The sequence below is a fragment of the Gymnoscopelus braueri genome, assembly GCF_963280865.1.
Source record: "Gymnoscopelus braueri genome assembly, chromosome: 4".
In the NCBI taxonomy this organism is placed as follows: domain Eukaryota; kingdom Metazoa; phylum Chordata; class Actinopteri; order Myctophiformes; family Myctophidae; genus Gymnoscopelus; species Gymnoscopelus braueri.
This window is the reverse complement of record NC_137605.1, coordinates 42,018,580-42,037,904: the sequence shown is the minus strand read 5'-3', so window position 1 is coordinate 42,037,904 and position 19,325 is coordinate 42,018,580. Positions and strand designations below refer to the sequence as shown.

At 42.3% G+C, this 19,325-nt stretch overlaps 1 protein-coding gene across 1 annotated transcript; it reads right to left on the bottom strand.

The window, feature by feature from the left end:
- Nucleotides 1–103: 103 nt before the first annotated feature.
- On the bottom strand, nucleotides 104–19,220 carry rgs22 (regulator of G protein signaling 22; the record flags this gene model as incomplete). The annotated part of the gene is made up of 22 exons (XM_080425921.1): nucleotides 104–130; nucleotides 1,498–1,583; nucleotides 3,692–3,797; nucleotides 3,969–4,085; nucleotides 4,279–4,425; nucleotides 4,727–4,906; nucleotides 7,369–7,530; nucleotides 9,654–9,806; nucleotides 11,380–11,542; nucleotides 11,742–11,914; nucleotides 12,538–12,732; nucleotides 13,654–13,755; nucleotides 14,946–15,077; nucleotides 15,560–15,737; nucleotides 15,862–16,023; nucleotides 16,509–17,177; nucleotides 17,521–17,571; nucleotides 17,768–17,772; nucleotides 18,455–18,637; nucleotides 18,875–18,937; nucleotides 19,071–19,099; nucleotides 19,199–19,220. 22 exons carry the CDS (start codon nucleotides 19,218–19,220, stop codon nucleotides 104–106), a joined length of 3,105 nt encoding a protein of 1,034 aa, XP_080282047.1.
- Between the last annotated feature and the right edge of the window lie 105 nt (nucleotides 19,221–19,325).

Sequence of the window (19,325 nt, the reverse complement as noted above, 5' to 3'; positions counted from 1 at the left end):
TAAAACACAGAAAGTGATACAGTAGATGAAAGTTACACCATAGTATTTGGCACATACAGTAGCTGTGTCATCCTGCTTGTATCCTTGAAGGCCAAGATGTCAGTCACACCGTCTTGGAAGACATCTGAAACTGGGGAGGCAGGAGAACTGTCAGTCAGTCAGTTTAACAAGGGACTATTACAGTGTTTCAGTCTACACTACTTTAACCACACGTACCCCATTATCCCTATTCTGGGCATGTCATATTAAGCAAACATTTAGTGAAAACAGCAGATCTACGAGCTATAACATGTCACGTTAGGAGCCTTTAGATCGGCTAATTTCAGAGATTTGGTGTATAGGGGAAAGGGGGGGGGGGGCTAGTATAGACAGAGTGTCCGCCCTGAGACTGGGAGGTCGGGGTTCGATCCCCGGCCGGGTCATACGGAACACTCTGAAAAATGGGACCCAGTGCCTACCTGCTTGGCACTCAGCATCAAGGGTTGGATTGGGGGTAAGTCCCTGCGACATATTAGCGTCATGTCCAGGGAGTGTAGTTGTACATCAAGCTGCCTCACGCTACAGAAACAGGAGATAGGCTCCTGCCCTATGGGCCTCATGGCTCTGTAAGGCTTACTTACTTACTAGTATAGACCCTTAGGCCTAGGTGACTCCAGTCAACGAAGTATACAATGGGGTTTAAAAATAAATTAAATGTGGAGGGCAATTTTTTTTTTGCCACTTGGTAACTGGAGTCAAACATATTCAAATCTCATCTCAGGACTTCCCCCTGTGTTCCGTCTGCACAGCTTTGCTTACAGTATGTCTATCAATAATAAACATTTAACACATTTTTGATAGCTTTTCCATGTTAACCATTAATGAACAGATCAGGTCTTTGTTACAAACCCAGCCCTAGTCTCAAAATAACAGGACATCCGGGACCTGGCAACTGAGTCTGCTCTCAGTTTCCTCTCATCATTTGTGCTCAGATAACAGCATGTCTGTCGGAGACTTGTGTCTGTGGTACACGTGTACTCCATCTACTGGTAATTAACTACGTTGTTTACTCTTATGCTTTGGTTTCACTAGATGTTACACAAGACTCTTCCATGGCCATTTTCTGTCATCTACTTTATATCTGTACAGTAATCTTTCTGTTCAAGTGAATAGTCCAGCTCTGTGCACAACTGTAGCTCCGGGTTTTTTCCAGAAGGTGGAATACTCGTTTCCTATCATGGTTGAGTTTCCCATAGCTTCAATTGATTGGCTCGGCAGCAGATTTGAACTGGAAACACAAATGTTTGTGCCATGTGCTTCCAGTTCAACTCTGACGCAGAGCCATTCAAACAAAGCTTTGGGGAAATGAACGAACAGGAAACTGGTATGCCAACTTCTGTAATCCTGGGACTACAGTTTTATGTACAGTTTAATGTACAGAGCCAATACTGTAGTTAAAATGGCAAGTGTGAGTTGAGGTGTAAGCTGTTGTTCCCACATCACTTACTGTTATTGTACATTGTCTGTCCTGGGAGAGAGGAAACATGGACGCTGCTGGCTGCGTCTGCTACCAGCTGACATGAAGCTGTGGCCAGACGATGAGTCTGGGAAATAGAGCACATTTGGTTGGGTGTCATAGAATTATTACTGAAGCACATACAGTATGACAAATAAAAAAATCTTTTAAAATCTTATTTTAAAGGCAGGTGTATTTTAAACAAAGGTTTGTCAAATTTTACATTGTCATGTTGCACCCTTTTTACTATGAAAATTGTAACCACATAAAAATGAGAAATATTGAATATTTTATCCACTTTAAGTGAATGAAAGTGTTCTCATCTTTATTTTGAAATATCAAATGAAAATAGATTTTATTAGCATCATCTCTAGATGTATTTTTTGTCCGTTTTTGTTACATTGAGCAGGACATAATTCTGAGACTGTTTTCTAAATAATCTTTGACAAATATGTAAAAATTGTCAAATATTTTTTTATTATAAATGATTACACTGAGAATAGCATTAGCACAGGGTTATGTTTTATTCAACATTTCTTTATTCCACAGTTTTCCTGTATATTCTTGAAAAATACTGACCATGATACTGATATGATACCGACCATGATACTGACATGATACCGACCATGATACTGACATGACACTGACCATGATACTGACATGATACTGATTATGATACAAACCATGATACAAACCATAATACTGACATGACACTGAACATGATACTGACTATGATACTGACAATGATACTGATTATGATACAAACCATGATACTGATATGATACTGACAATGATACTGACCATGATACTGACATGATACTGACTATGATACAAACCATGATACAAACCATGATACAAACCATGATGCTGACAATGATACTGACCATGATACAAACCATGATACTGACATGACACTGACCACGAACTGACTATGATACTGACCATGATACAAACCATGATACTGAAAAATCAAACATCTTGATCACATGACCCCAGAGATTTGTGTGAGTTTTGGACACAATCTGTAGGAGTAGTAGCAAAAAGTGTGTTTTGAAGAAAACGCAAAATAGCGGAAAATGTAATCTGGCACAAGTAGCCGGGGCATACATGGAGAGTGAATCCAGGAAAAAAAAATTGGTACAAGCTACGGTTCAAGATTTCTTGGCCAGAACGTTGAGTGGGCTGTTGTAAGCGTCACCATGATGAGGCCTGTGAAAAAATGTGGGTGGCATTTCTTCCCTGGTCTAGTGGGAATGTGCGTATAAAGTTTCACGCCGATCAGTACAACGGTGCTGGAGATTAGATGCTCACAGACAGACACAAACACGGACACACACTGACGGACAGACAGAGGCGAAAACATAGTCTACGGCCATGGCCTTAGGCCTGGCAGAGACAATAAACGATAAAGTATACCGCCGGTAACCCATATGGACACCATATGGATAAAAAAGGTCAAATTAACTTTGTATTTTATTTAATTTCACCTGACAACAATCACGGTAATCAGGATAAATTTAACTAAACCATATGGACACAAAACAATTACGTCATTGACCCATTTAACTTGTTCAAAGAATAGTGGCCATACTGCAGTGACACGTGCATGGACATGCACACACACATATCAGTGTTACTCTCTGCTCTATAGTCATTCCCAATGTCTCCTCATAGTCCTTGTCATAGTCCTGGCACTCCACTCCAAGCTAGTCAGCTCTACGTAGGAAATGATGATGACCTCCATCTGTTTTCCCACCAGGAAGACTCCCACATAGAATTCCCATTAAAGCACCATTTGCACCATGCTTCATTTACAATAGCCCTCATTCACTATGAGTCGAGCATTAATACCATGCTTCATTTAAGACATTCAATTTGGACTGAGACTAACTACTGCACTAACACACTGATGTCTATAGACAGGATGAAGTGGGTTAGCGGACATACAGTACATGATTCTGAGAGGTCAGTTTGATTTAGCTTTCACCTGCTTCTTTGATATTACGTTAAGAAAGGTTCAAGTATTTGGTGCATGGTCTGACACGCTTGGTCTGGTGTGTGTGAGTGTGTGTGTGTGTGTGTGTGTGTGTGTGTGTGTGTGTGTGTGTGTGTGTGTGTGTGTGTGTGTGTGTGTGTGTGTGTGTGTGTGTGTGTGTGTGTGTGTGTGTGTGTGTGTGTGTGAGTGCATGCGCGTACCTGAGCCTGTGGAGAATGAAGCGACTGCATCCAACTGGCTCTGTCTTTTCAGCAGCACTTCCTCTCTCTTCAGAGCTGCCATGTACTTGGAGTACGACCAAGACATCTGAAGGAACGCATACAAAAATCATAATATGCTTGGATTACTTTCTCCTTTTCCAATATTGGCTGGTCAAAGGTCGCCGTGAAATCATCTATAGTTGATACCTCATCTTCTTCATCACCTCCTCATCAAAAGTGCACGTGGTGCTTTGGCACAGCTGTTTAAAGTCCTCACCTGCTGTGTAGGAGAATATATCACTCTGCTCCGTCTCCTCGTCAACTTGTCCTCTTGGTCTTGTTTTCTATCCACGTCATCCCCCTCTTCTTCCTCCTCTTGTGTCTCCATCTCCTCCTGCACCAGACGGTGGTAGAATGTTATGATCATTTCATATAATAGGAAATTATGAGTTCTATAATCATAATGTATGATATACCATTAATTAATATTGTATAATATTTTCACATAAAAAAAATCAGAAATTCATGAATTCCATTTATGAATACATTTGTATGATGCCATTTGCCAGGTGTGTGTGTTTGTTGACCTGTTCCTTTCCCCTCCTCCTCTGCAACCTGGCTCTGTGTTTCACTCTCTGCTCCTCCAGGAGCGGCAGGAGCTGCTCCTCCTTGACGCTGCTCCTCAAAGTCTGGAACTGCGGCCACAGCTTCAGCAACTCACTGAAAACTGACATCTGGACACACACACACACACACACACACAAACACACACACACCTTTTTATACCTGTAAACAAATAAATTACACGTTCACGCATCACATTGATATTCATTCAACTCTGAGTGTGTAAAATGTCACACTCTCTCTAGCCTGATTTATACTGTACTTGCAGAACTCCAAGCAGATCTCCAAGCTTACAATGCATTGCGCTGTGATACGTTGTGAGCTTGAAGATCGGCTATTTTCGATGCACGATACGATATAACTCAGGCCGTAGAGTTAAATGAACACACGTGCACTGCACACTATGTGTACCTGTGCCTCCCTGAAGATGTAAGGGCCAAGCTCCTTGCGTTTGTGCAGTATCCGCTGGGCCTGTTCAGGAGGAATGTCTATCTGGAGCACAGGGGGCACGGAGGAGTTGATGAAACAGCTAATGATGGTGGAGATCTTCTGCTGGATGGTGGCCTCGTCACTGTGGGAGTGACACAGGTCCTGTAGGAAGAGAACAGAGGGAGAAGTGTATAATTTAGCCAATGTGTTGTCACTTACATTTTATATGTGTACTGATGATGTCAAGATCGCCCTTTTTAAAGCTTACTGTACACCACTGTATACTGCCCACTTGTGGTACAGCTACAGGAAAGGAAAATATAATAAGTTGCGGGTGGCATACAATGTTGCTTTCAGAATCCTGCTGAGGAAGTGCCAGCCAATTGTTTGTGAACAGTGGTGTTCCCACTCTAGATGCTGTCCTCAGGAATTCATTATTCATTATTTCAGTACAGTAATTCATTATTTAATTATAATGAAATTATAATGGCTTTAACCATGCCTAAGAAGAGCAGCATGCAGGTACTCTTCTAGTTTTTGGAGACATTGGAGAGGGTGTCTGTATGGTTTTTAGATGTACCTCTTTTTTATATGTTTTTTGTTTTGTTGTGTTGTCCCCTGTATTGTGTTTTATATGGACCAGTTAAGAGTCTGAAATATAGACAGTGCAGCCAGAGAGTCCCATTAGGGCTAAGAACGCGCCCTTTGCAAGTGATGCAGACTGCGACTCGGCCCTCGAAAGTACACCTGTGTTCAATCAGTTAACAATCCACACATTAAATTATAATCAGTGTCCTGCTGCCATTTGCTATACAGTACAGGTATTTACCCTTGAAAACGCAAATCTATCACAGCCATGGTTTTCATTTGTTTTTGTAAAATAGTCTGATATGCTTATTCTACATAAGCTACTGTATAAAAGCTAAATCCGTCCTACATAGCCTGCACTGGGGCCAACCGTATTTATGCTGCACATCTGATCACAATCAACCAATAGTAAGGAACACAAGGATCAGCTCGTAGATCATCGACATTACAACCAACCAATAGTAAGCAGTACAAAGATCATCAACGTTATAACCAACCAATAGTAAGCAGTACAAAGATCAGTGACTTTACAACCAACCAATAGTAAGCAGTACAAAGATCAGTGACTTTACAACCAACCAATAGTAAGCAAGGATCAGTGACTTTACAACCAACCAATAGTAAGCAGTACAACGATCAGTGACTTTACAACCAACCAATAGCAAGCAGTACAAATAATCAGTGACATTACAATCAACCAATAGTAAGGAGTTCCAAGGATCAGATCCTAGATCAGCCTTTACTCATCTCCGAGGAGAAAAACCTGGTCACCACCTAATGCAAGAGTGTGTCTACAGGGGTGGGACTTCCGTCGTCCCATGTATTTCCCCCCGGAAACGATCTTTTTCGACCAATCACAACACTCGTTTCATTCACGGAAAATGTAAACAGATTCGTAAAACGTCAACGTCATTTCCTTGGGCGGTAGTTCCGTTTAGACACTCAACCGGCTAGGTCTTTCTTGCCCAGCGTGGATCAGTGACGTTACAATCAACCATTAGTAGGCAGTACAAGGATCCAAGATCAGTGGAGATGCTTCCATAGACATACGGGGCAAACAGTACATGTACAGGAGGCACGGCTTGACTGGATCAATATTGCGGCCGCGATAACACCAATGAACGGCAGCAGCCAATACAGTATCTATAGGTAACATTTCTCACTAAATCCATGTACTGTGTGTACTGAACAGTATATGGATTGGTAACAGTCGGTAGGTAGTGAACCCGCCCTGGCGGAGATCTGCGGACATTTCTAGTTTAGTATCATTTCAATATAATATGAACTGTCCATAGTTAATCCAGCTCAAAGCAATCCTTTGTTTCGTTGGCTCTTGTATTTAACACCAGAACATCAGACAAATAGTCTTGACGTAAATATAATTATATTCCTACAATTGAGGGCACGGTGGCGCAGTCGGTAGCGCTGTCGCCTCACAGCTAGAAGGTCCTGGGTTCGATTCCCGACGGGGGCGCTGTGGGAGCTGGGGGCGTGTCTTCTCCTCCGCGTCATCAGCGCCCATACCCTAGGTGGGGTTGGCGAAAGGGCCTACTCTGTGTGGAGTTTGCATGTTCTCCCAGTGTCTCTCAGGGTAGTTAATACCCTCACAAAAACATGTAGTAATCCTGGTCACTATAACGCCTCCCCCATGACAGCCGGGGCGCCTGATGGAGGGGAAAGGAACTGGTTGGAATAACGTGTTCCTTCCACGCGCTACGTCCAACCAGGGAAACTCCCCCCTGTCAGGTGACAAGAAGGTCAGTTGGCTCTCATGCATTGAAGGAGGCATGAGCTCGGCCCTGGCCTCCCTAGGCTGGTGAGGGGAGTGTAGTGCCCAGGGTCACTTAGAAAATTGGCACCGGGTGAAAAATAAGAGTTACAAAATCGTGGGATAAAAAAAAAGTAATATAAAAATATATATATATATTCCTACAATGACATGAACCGTCAATTAAACATCATGGTCACACATACAGTACATAACCTTTAATCATGTTCTGTATGCCAGTTCCTCCCCGTCATCATCATCTTCTTACCTTGTACCTCTGGACCTCCAGCCAGAACAGTACATCGTTTTCCAGGAAGTCTCCCTTCAGAGAGACGAAGTGTTGGAACTGGTGGCAGGTGACGGGGTTGAGGAGGACCTGTCTGAATAGCAGGATCTCCTTGGATGAATTCATCCACAGCCCCTCGGCCTGCTGGGATATGGGGGAGATGCTGCATGATGAAACTAATTTAGGATCGGCCAAGTTCATCCCATCATCATGAAGAAATTTTGGACCACGAATTGTAAATTCAAACTGTGGCCATATATCATGATCCTCTATAACTAGTGTCAGGAAATACAGGTTATTCAAGAAAACAAGATAATTATTTTATTTGGTTGTGAGTTTTCTGATAACCTGTTAATTGCCTGTATTAACATAATAAAGTTTCTGAAAAAGAGGGTTGCCAAATGTGAATGCAGACTACATGTTCCTGTAGTGTTCCTGTTGAGTGTATGAAAGGTTCATGTTTTTTATCATAGTTCAGCTATAAAGGCAGGATGGGGGTCATGGGAACAGAGCTTAGTGGAACAGATTCTAAAGGCCATTAAAGGCATGTTAGCAATAGCGATGCTTTAATCCTGTTTATCCTGGAACGAATTTAGGAAAACTAACAGCAATTCCAAAGTGACGTTTGACAGATTCAGTGCATCAAGCCAAGTTGTGAAGTAAATCACACACACTTTTCAGTCCAGGAAATGGCTCATTTTTCTCCGTTCAAAATAACCGGCTTCCAAAGAGGATTTCACCTTACCTTCCAGGCGTCTCTCCTTCTTCTGCTTCGCCCGTAGCCCTGCCTGTCTGCCGTCTGGAGCTGGAACACGCACACGCACACACACACACACACACACACACACACACACACACACACACACACAGGGGTCAACAGTCAGACACTGAGTAAACTAGGGTTACGCGGGGACACTCAACACCTCTCAAGCCTCTCCGTTGCACTCGATGGCAGTGTCGAAATCCCACTACTAATAAGTTTTGTTCTTTCTATCCTCTGGCCCTCTGATCCCCTGCTCCTTCCAAGAGGACGTTTGCCTCTCCGTCTAACCCTCCAGGCCTCTCTCTCACCTCTGCTTTCCTCTCCTCTCTTATCCGGTGTGTAACGCTAAACTTCATCTACCTCTCATTTACCTCTCATTCATTACCTAATGAGAGGATCTGTGTCCTGACAAGCTGAACTTGATAACATAATGAGGCGCAGCAGAGGAGTGTGTGGTTTGTGTGTTAACACCTGATATGACACCAGAGCAGAGAACGCTTTGACAATGCTGATATTTTATGGTTTCTCATATAGCAGCCTCATTCACGCTTCAGTGACTCCAAACCACTGACCTGTCTAAATGCCTGGAAGCATTCTGAGGAAATGACTAATGACTAACAATGCAACAACTCTTTACCACAGTGTTTTGTTATACTGTTGTCCTTCTCTGCTATTAAAATACTATTAAGAATTAAGGACGGATGCAGACTCACAGCAAACAACGCTGATGAAGGCCTGAGGAGACGAAACGCATCCGTTTGTCAGACTGTAAATTAAAAACGCAAACATTTCTTCTGTGAGAGCAGACTGTTCCTTAAGACTAAGTCTATTAAACAACACTGACTTTGAGTCTGATGTATCAACATTCAACATGATATTCCATATCTTCTTGGCCACCCATGTATGACCATCGTGCTTGCATAGAGGACATTGTGTGCATACAGTATATCCTATGTATTCTGTAGTTGATTAATTAGTTAGATAAATCAACAACAATGTATGGAGATGTGTGCATCTGAGAATAAACCCCTGTTTAGCTCCCCATAGGCAATTACCTTTCAATAATATATGTACTGACTTACTTTAAATGCTCACTACTAAACGAGATGTTTTCATCAAATTATCTAGCTGATGTTTTTACCTGTCCAACTAAACACTATACACAGAATATAGCTGAAAACACAAATGAGGAAGAAAATCAGCAGAATTGCTGCTATGTATATTCACAAAATGCTTTTCTACCAAAACTTTTGAACTTACAAACTTCTCCACCTAAAGCAATTAAAAAAGCATTATAATATGGAGGAAAATTTATCTAAATTAGCTGTATACTATTCAGTATTCCAAATTTTAATACAGAAAACACACATTTAATGTGTTACAATGTTATCAAACATGTTCCAAAAGTGTTTTATTTGAAACTATGTGGATGGAACCACATCTAGTGACTCAGAAACGCGTCTAGAGGACTAAAACAGAAAAACAGAGACACCACCACACAAACCTTCTGTCTCTCTGTGAACTCTGCTGTAGCCAAGAACAGAGGCAGCCATGTTTTCTCAATATGTCTCCTAACAATATCCTGGATCTCCCCCACGACAGAGTTGGAGAGACGTTCGTGTTTTAACCGCTCAGGTCCACCTGCCAGGCGCATTATCTGCAAACACATGTAAACACAAATATGAAGAATCAGAGATGGATACGTTTTAGACTCACTCACTCACTCTCTTCTAGGGTGTGTGTGTGTGTGTGTGTGTGTGTGTGTGTGTGTGTGTGTGTGTGTGTGTGTGTGTGTGTGTGTGTGTGTGAGAGAGAGAGACTGTAAATGTTAAAGATGTGAGGATGATAGGGTGGAGACAGCATTGGTCTGACGGCTCTAAACCACAATAAGAACATATAAGGAGTTCTGGTATCCCCGGGGTAAGGCTGCTCCCAGCAGGAGCTCCAAGCCACACGTCTCTCTCTCTCCTGACTCCTGCTGGGCTTTCTGTCACTCTCTCAGTTCTCACCGTCCCTCTGGTCGCTTTCTCTCTAATGTCTCCCTATTTCATTTTTTCTCTCACATTTCTCACACACACACACGTACACATCAGAACAAATGAGAACCAGTCATGGCACTGGAGTGGGCGAGTCCGTAGATGAAAGGGGGCCAATCTGTGCCTGAACGACTGATTGATTGAGAGAGTGAAGGGCCAAGGCAGTAAAGCTGTCAGTCTCTCTACGTCCCTCACGCAGACAGGAACCCAGACAGAGATGCAAGAGTCCCAGAGCCACATCCAATTTACAGAAACACCCCATTCAAACTAACTTATAAAGATCATTTCTATGGTATTTATGCTACATTAGGCTGTAGAGTAGAGAGTAGCTTGAGAGCTCCAGTCAAATCCAGCGTGTCAATTTATCTTAGAGTGTAAAAATGTAACATTACAGGTCAATTTTTACACTCCCAAGTTAAATCAACACTCTGGATTTTACTGTGGAGGAGAGAGCAAGAGGGGGGACATACTGTAGGTCCTAAGGTCAAAGTTGAACCCATGATGTCACAAGTACATCATCTAAGCCCGCCACAGATCAGCGTTGATGAATAGTCATTTATTTGGCTGTTATGTATCAAGTCTGATACATCAGATATTTCCATGACATTAGAAAAGCTCTGTGGCGGCCAGCTCAACTACAGACAATTGGGGGGGAGAAAACCAGGAAGTCTGTACTACTCGTTCCAAGCCCATGCCCAGTGGCCCCCTGTCGTAACACTAGAACCTAGAAACCTAATCTCCATCTATAAATGTCAGGAGAGATTTCATCCAACTGTCATTGTTACTGGAGCCAATCGACGCTGTCCTCCTGATCCAAACCACAGTCATCTCACTCTAACTCTAACCAGCCTTCTCATCCTCCATCTTCTACCATCACACAGCTGTCGTAGCTGTCAGCAAGCAGTCTGCAGGACACCACAGACAGATGATTGGTGCGCGCTTCAGAGCCACAGTCCCCTCGACTTGTCAATCTCAAATGCATAACGGATTCTAAATATCAACGTATGTGAGCTCGTCTTCTGTCGCCCGTGTCTCATGCGCTTCCAAGTGTTTCGCGACGATTTTAATTCAATGGAAGCTTAAAATTGTTTGTCATCACTGAGCCAAAGATGCATTCATGCAATGTTGTGTCAATTTGAAAACAATGCCAATAAAATGTAATATCTCTGACTTTTAAATAATGTGTGGACTTACATCCTCTTGTTGCTCTGCTGAAGCGGGGCTGTTGGGGCCAAAGAAGTAATTTCTGTTGAGGTATTTGGTTGTGATGGCAGATGACTTCTCCAGTCTGACATCTTTATTCTTCTGGGGAGTCCTTCTGTACTCATCCAGGTCCAGCCAACAACTCAAGTGGACACTGAACGGAATCACATTCATAAGACCGAACCACACACACACACACACACACACGGTAATAGTTGAAGGGACGTCATAACATTAACTAATGCTTGGTGGAAGTAAATCTTTTTGTGTCGTGAAGCCCAAAGGAACACGCTTTGTGTGACCTTAAACCAGGCTCAGTGTACATGCACTCTGGACATCAATTATTTCCCCACCTGGCGTCGTGTTCCTGGAGGAAGGACCGGAAGTGCTGGATCTCATGGCGATGACGGAGTAAGGAACCTAGGCGGTAACCATGGTAGCACGGCGAGACATTCAACCAAGGATTGTGTCCCTCTGAGGGCGTAGCAGGACGTGATGGCGGCGGAGTAGACTTACACCGATCCACCTGTCCAGACGGAGAAAGAGGAGAGTAGGATGGCGATTGGAGAGAGAGATAAGGAGTGAGACGAAACAGAGATGGAGTGGAAAGTGTCTGCGTAGTATAAAGGCGAAAGAAGAGGCCCACGACAAAAATAAGCAGAATCCTGGTTGATCTGACCTGTCTGAGTCTGAGCTCCGACTCCGCATACAGGCTCTGAAGCTCTCTGTACTCCTCACTGTCCACCCGACGCACGTCCTCCTGGACAGACACCTACAAGCAGCACACACACACACACACACACACACACACACATAGAATCAGAAAGACCTTCACCACACCCAGATGAGGAAACCCAAGGCTCAAACACAAATGTAAACACCTCATTCTTTTATTTTCACACATATGTCACACATCAAAATCAAAACAATGGGACCGAGTCAGGTATCAGCAGACATTTCATCACTTTCTCTGCTTTATTCTTTCTCCTCTGTTCTTAATAGGTTGGATATGGAAATATTCCCATGCCAAAAACTTTTTGTTATTGTTGTTTTTTTTGTTCTTTGTTCAATATACAAGTTTTGAAGGAAAATCCATTAGTTAAATTGTAAGCGAACAGCACCCCCCAGGCCTGGGCTGAGCTCCAGTACCCTGTGGTAGAACTCGGCGTCTCTGGAGATCAGCTGCGTCCACGGCTCCAGGAGGAGGACCAGGTTCTGCTCCTCAACCTCGTCAAACAGCTCCTCAAACGCCGGCGTCAGACGTCCGTACACCTCCCTCCTCGTCTCCTCATGTGCCCTGACACTCCTACTGGCTGAGCTGCACAGATAGGTGGAGTAAAGGATCTGTGAGGAGAGGAGAGATGGAGAGGGGAGAAAAGAGGAAAAGAGAAACGAGGAGAAATCGTTGAACCTTCTTCACCACTTCAGAAACTTATCATCACTATCATCATCGTGTTCTCTGTTATGATTACCATCATTATCATCATCAACTTCTTCCTGCTTTTCGTGTTCTCATAAATCACGTCATCATCCAATACACACTATTCACCAGCTCTCATCACTGCGGCCATCATGCCACAGCAACATCACTATTTACACTCTTGGCCACGTCCCATTGGAAAAAGAGATACTCCTCTCCCGTGTGATTACCCTGTTTAAATAAAAAGGTTAAACGGAGGAAAATATATTCCACTGTGAAGTATTCTGGACAGGCCTGTTTTCTTCCGTGGTCCAGTTCTAACCAGACGAGGTGGTTCTGGGTCGCTGAACTGGTGGGATCCTGGGGGGTCTGACTCACTTGTTTTTGTGGGCACTTTGTGAGGGGTGAAGTGAGTGGCCAGCCAGAGAATGAGTGAGGGTAGCTATGAGTGTGTGTGTGGGCATAAAGTGGGGGTCCCTGGCTTTAATATGGTGGGTATATGACAAGGAGAGGATTATTTGTGTGTCAGAGTGCCAAGACCGTCACTCAAACACAAAACAGTTGGTGCCAACTCTCTCTCTCTGAAACGCGCACACACCACACACACACACACACACACACACACACACACACACACCCACCCCCCCCCCCCTCTTGGCCAGCGGGGTACAGTATGACAGTAGTGTTAATGATGTCTATGGAACAGCTTATGCTGTAACTCTGTACAAATCAACTTTGACTTTACTGGAGCTGATTGTGTCTCTTGAGATGCCATGTGCCTGTTCTGGTACAGTCACTGACTGACTGACTGACTGACTGACTGACTCTGTAACTAAGCAACTGACCTGTGCTTGTCGTTGTACTCTGTAAGGGTCCAGTCCGTCCTGATAAAATAAGTGGTGGTATTGTTGTAGGTCGGACCACAAGTTCACGGCATTCTCCCAAAGCTGAGAGAGCACAACAAGATCAACACATCACCAAGAGGTTTTTGGTTGGCATCATCACCACAGAAACAACTATAAACAATGTGATTAACGGGCCATTTTTGTATTTTATTAACCTTTAACCAGGCAGGTCATAAAAGAACAAATAATTATTTACAGTGACGGCCTGGCAAGAGGTAAGCCTCTTGAAGAGGGAGGTGGGGAAAGGAGAAAACAACTCATAGTCTACAAACATCAGGACAGATTACCATTAAACAAGAGGCTGGAGTAGGAGGATGGGGTAGGGGCACATATAAAAACTAAACATTAACAATAATAATACAAAAAAATACAGGCAACGGACTGATAAAAATACAAAGTAATCTAGTTATGTGGGTGAAAAGTTACAATATTGGTGTTTCTTTAAGCGTAGAGGGAGATACATTTTTCCAGTTTTCTGGGTTTTGTGATGTTCATTCCAGTCAAATGTAATTGACAACAACCAAGGAAACCTTTCGCTGGAGGGACGGTCAGGAGTGTCTGTGTGGACGTTCAGCACAGTGATGGGTTTTATAAATGGGCATTAGTAGAAATCTGATGCCATATAGTGGTATAGGACATCAAGTTTCTTCAGGGAAAATTTACAGCCATCATTCTGTACACAACATCTCCATAATGAAACAGGCGTAGAATAGAACACTGCAAACTTTGGCAGAATGAGTGAACGACTAATGATTACGCTAAAAGGAATAGTTTTGTTGTTTAACTTTAGACTGTTATTTGGATGGGTGTACTGTAAATAATAACATGCTGGGGCGTATATGGGGGGCTTTCAGGTAGGAAGGAGAGAAATATCTAGTTCCTAAATATTTGTAGGATGTGATTTCTTCCAGATCAATGCCATCATTTTATAGCAGGTGAAGTTTTTTTATTTATTTTTTTACATACTCACAGGTCATATAGTCATTACTGAAGCAAATAAACAAAGTATCTCAAAACAGTCAAGAAAATGAGTGGGTAACATAGCAGGTGAAGTTGCTCTTTCCAAACAACAGTTTTGGGGCTTTTAAGTGTGAGAAATAAATTGAAATAAGAAAAGGATTAAGAGGATGTGTCTTGATGGCATGTTATATTATTGATGTAATGGGAAAAATAATGGAACCTAAAATGTATTACAATGCTGTAAAACAATCATAATTTAGCTGCTACTGGACCTGGTTTCCAGAACCTTCACAGAATTGTGTGAAGAATAAACCAGCCCTGGAGTCAACATAAAGGGCCTGTAGCATTCTCTCCATTCTTCTACTCCCCAACACAGGACTAGGACTGCTGCTGCTGAAATAGGACTGATCTCACAAACACAGAAAAAGAAAGAGCAATAAACACATGTATGATAGGACACTTACTGTAAGAACCATACCAGTGGTCTGGCTTATTTAGCCCAAATTACTTCTTAATATGGCAGCAGGCCGTCGAAAATTATTGACAGTAATGTATGCAGTATACCCTGGGTCATAGTCAATGGGCTAATCCTTCCTGAGACCACTGGTATGGTCATTTAAACTACACAGGGAGACTTGAATATCTACCATACAATAAGGCACACCATGAAAATATCACAGATTATTATGGTTTTTCATACAGGGATTAATAAAGCCCTGGGGGGAAATTTAAAAAGTGACTGCCAGCTTAAAAATCTGTTCACCATAGTTTGTTTCAGTAAAAATGTAATTGATTCAAGACACTTTTCAGTTGTAATGCAAGGAAAGGCCAGTTTAATTGTATAGCCCCAGTTGGATACACATATTTCTCCACTTAGTTTTCCTACTTGTGTCTGAGCAGCTCTGGGCAGGCAGGTGTCAGGCCGGAGGGGAGGCAGGGTTATACAGCGGGGGTATGGGTCTATCCCAGATGGAGGTCTCAAGTGTCTCTCAGCCCACAGCACCAGCTGAGAGGATTCACCATGGTCTTCCGGAATGCACTGAGATGTCCAGAACCTGGGAGCCCTGTCAATAATATAATTCCCGTTATGTGAAATTATGACGCAGTCTGCCATATAAACACAAATATTTATACAAACACAATAACGTACATCATGAACTAAGTAAGCCCTTGATCTCTGATTCTCACCAGTAGGAGAGCAGAGCCTCAGAGAGGCAGGGCTGAATGAGGTGTAGTTTGTCCTCTGTCCAGCAGGGGGTGGTAGCCAGCCCCAGTCTGGAGAGCAGCTCCATACTCAGACTGCTTGAACCACCACTAAGCAGGTACCGGCTCCTCATCAGGACCAAATGTCTGATTCACACATTGATTCACATCCCATCAGTCATAGCTGATATATACATATATCACACCAGTGCAGTCACATTATCTTATCAATCATATGTGTAATATAAACAAAGAAATATGTTGACAGATGTTAAGGTTAGACTGATTTACAGCTGACCCCAGCCTTTATTAAGGATGTGATATCAGAAGATGGACAGGAGGCATCACACCGACTTGAGGCTGTCAGTTTTTGCTTTGTGTCGTATCGTTATGACATGTAATGTAATAATGAAACCGAACACTAGACTGACTAGCTCAGCTCGCTGTCCCAGTGTTTTGGTTTAGGACTGTATCTCATGCCATATTAGCTTTTTAGGGCCTGCCACTCTACAGTATATACAATGTGGCTGTATATCAAGTAATAATCTATGGAAAATTAGATTTTAATACATTACAGAACTAATATGCTGTAATGTAATAAATCATGGTGTCTGTGTGTGTGTTCCCTCTACCTGTTCTTCTTCTCCCATTGTTTCGTGGTTCGTAGTCGTTCTATATCCATCCAGAGGTTTACAAACTTGTCTCCCTGTGTTCCCCATAAAAACTCCTTGAACTCATCCCAGCCCTGTCTACTGCCATGGAAACAGGCACCATGGTACCAACTGTCAAGGTAATTTCCTTGGTCTGCGGTTGTAATATTCTCCGCCATTTTCTCATCATCAGTCTCCATTAGTTCTTCATCCCCCCTTTTGTCCTCTTCTTGCACTTCTCTGTCCTCCTCATCACCCTGTGTGTTTCTGTACACAGCAGCTGAATGGAGGCAATCTTCACTTTGACAGGACTCATCGGTGTAAGCGTAAGTGTTTATCTGGTCTCCTGGCTGACTGGAACGGTCGGGGGTGTTTATTCTGTCCATCTGTGTCAACACCTCTCCAATCACATTTCTTACCAATTCTGCTGCCATGTTTTCAATGGGAATGCCAGAGGATTCAGACCTCAGAGCATTGGAGTCATTCAAACATTTATCTTCTGTGATGGTAGCTGATGGTTCTGTCGGAGTAACTACCTGTTGTGGACTCTGGTGTTCCTGTGTTTTCTCTGAGTTACGGTGATTAGGTGAGGAAGAGGAGGTGCAGTAGAGGCTACATGGACCCTCTTCACCGGGGAAGCAGGATAAACATCTGGTGGAGGTACAGCATGCTGGATAGAGATTCATCCTGCATCCTTCTTCTCCCGAGGACAGTAGTGGTGTCAAGCTCGTCATCCTCATAGACTCTGCTCCGTGAAGGAGGACATGGGCATTATATCAATAAACTAAAATGTAAAATATAATATAATTATATAATAATCGCAATATTTCAATGTATATTCATAGAGAACTTAGATGTTTGAAAACATATACCATGTTTTGGTGGAACTTCTTCTTCAGAGCAGGTCAGGGCTTGCGTTATATTCTCATTGGTCAACTTGGAGGGAGAAAAAGGCTTTGAGAATGAACGGGTGCTTTCATATAAGCTGCCATACCTCTTCTGGATACAAAGCTTCGGCTTCCACAGAGACAGCAGCTTGGCTAGCCTATAGGAAAGATGGGATAGAACAGACAGCCAAATTCAACAGGTGTGTGCCACCGATCACACGATACAAAATGTGTTTTTAAGGAATCAATCATTTGGATGATCGGCTAGGAGATTTGGTAAAGAGGGAAACAAATGTGGATGTGGCCTAAGTATATAGGGTTTATAAGTGGTTAAAGATACATTGTACTTGTAACCTGATCTGAAAGGGGTGTGGCCCTAAGGGCTCACCTTGGGAATTAGATGCATGGGGCATTAGGCAGATTAAAACACATGGAAGTAGGGCAATGTTCTAATGATCAGAATAGCTTTCCAAGGAGCTACTTTGGTTACAATAACTACAAAACTGACTTTATTTAATATTAGTCATTAAGTTAGCAAGTTATAATAATTTGCTGGGGAAATTATTAGACAGACTATACTTCTAGGTAAATCCTTGTCAGAAATATCAAATAAACAATTATCTATACCGTATGTAGGTGGCGTAAAATTATCACCAGCAATAAACAGAGCTCAAGTTAGAACATGGCGATCTGTGTTATCAGCTTATTCTTAAACAGACTGCTGTTGCTATGGTTAGTGATAAGAATTAGACATGCCATGTGATAGAATTTACATGATGATGAACTATCAACAGTAACTTTACAACCACTGCATAATAAGAGGTAAGGTAAGTTTTATTGAAGATAACTGCACACTTGAAATACCTGTATTCAAAGTAGCAATCACTTTGAATGAATAATGGGAATCTTTCTCTCATGATCCATTGCAATCCTTGCTCTTTGTCCAAGCACTGCAAAAGTCAGTGACATGTCAAGGACTCTGTCAAACAAATTTTCCAAAATTACATAGATAAACAAATGTGGAACTCAAGCCACACTTACACAGGCAGTGTAATGGTTGTCTACCAGGAGACTTCTGGCCAGCACTGTGGGGTCATCAGTTGGAAGTTGTGATTTACTTTGGAGCAAGACTGATCTTATCTTTCTGGAGATGCTCTCAGCTGTCTCACTCACCAGCTCAAACAGCCCAGTCTCCTGGTTGTACAGCAAAGCCTCAGGGAAGGACTACGTCAAGAGCACAATGACAAAGTGCTCAACAGCTAGGAAAGCAGAAGGCTAAACAAATGCATCCAGGTCGAAATTGTATTTATGGACCAGGAGCTATAACATAATTACTTTCTCAGAATAGTAAACAATATATATATATATATATATATATATATATATATATATATATATATATATATATATATATATATATATATATATATATATATATATATAATGAGAATATGACTTTACCGGCAGACTCAGGAAATCGTTAAAGAAATCCACCAATGTGTCATCGGAGGCTAGACAGTGTTCCTGTATAAACAGAGGAAAATCAATTGTCCGAGAAGCATTTGCTGAAATAAGCACAATCTTCCTATTTATAAAACCAACATTTACCAAGTTAAACTGGAAAGGTTTTGAGATTTCAATAAAGATTTGCACTCACAAAATTGCCAGCAGTCAGATGAGTTAACTCTGAAAAGAAAACAGTAACAAAGATGTACACGAACCTACATTTTATTAAACACAGAAAAGTTAAATTTAAATGTTACTAGATTTTAACAATGTTCCTACCTGTTTCAATCTTCCCACACATTTTCACCAGATAAGTAGCATACGGTTCTGCTACACGACAAATGTTGGCCGTTCCGCACACAGAGGAAGTTAAGCCAAGAAAGTGTATTTGGAGACTGCTTCCTCA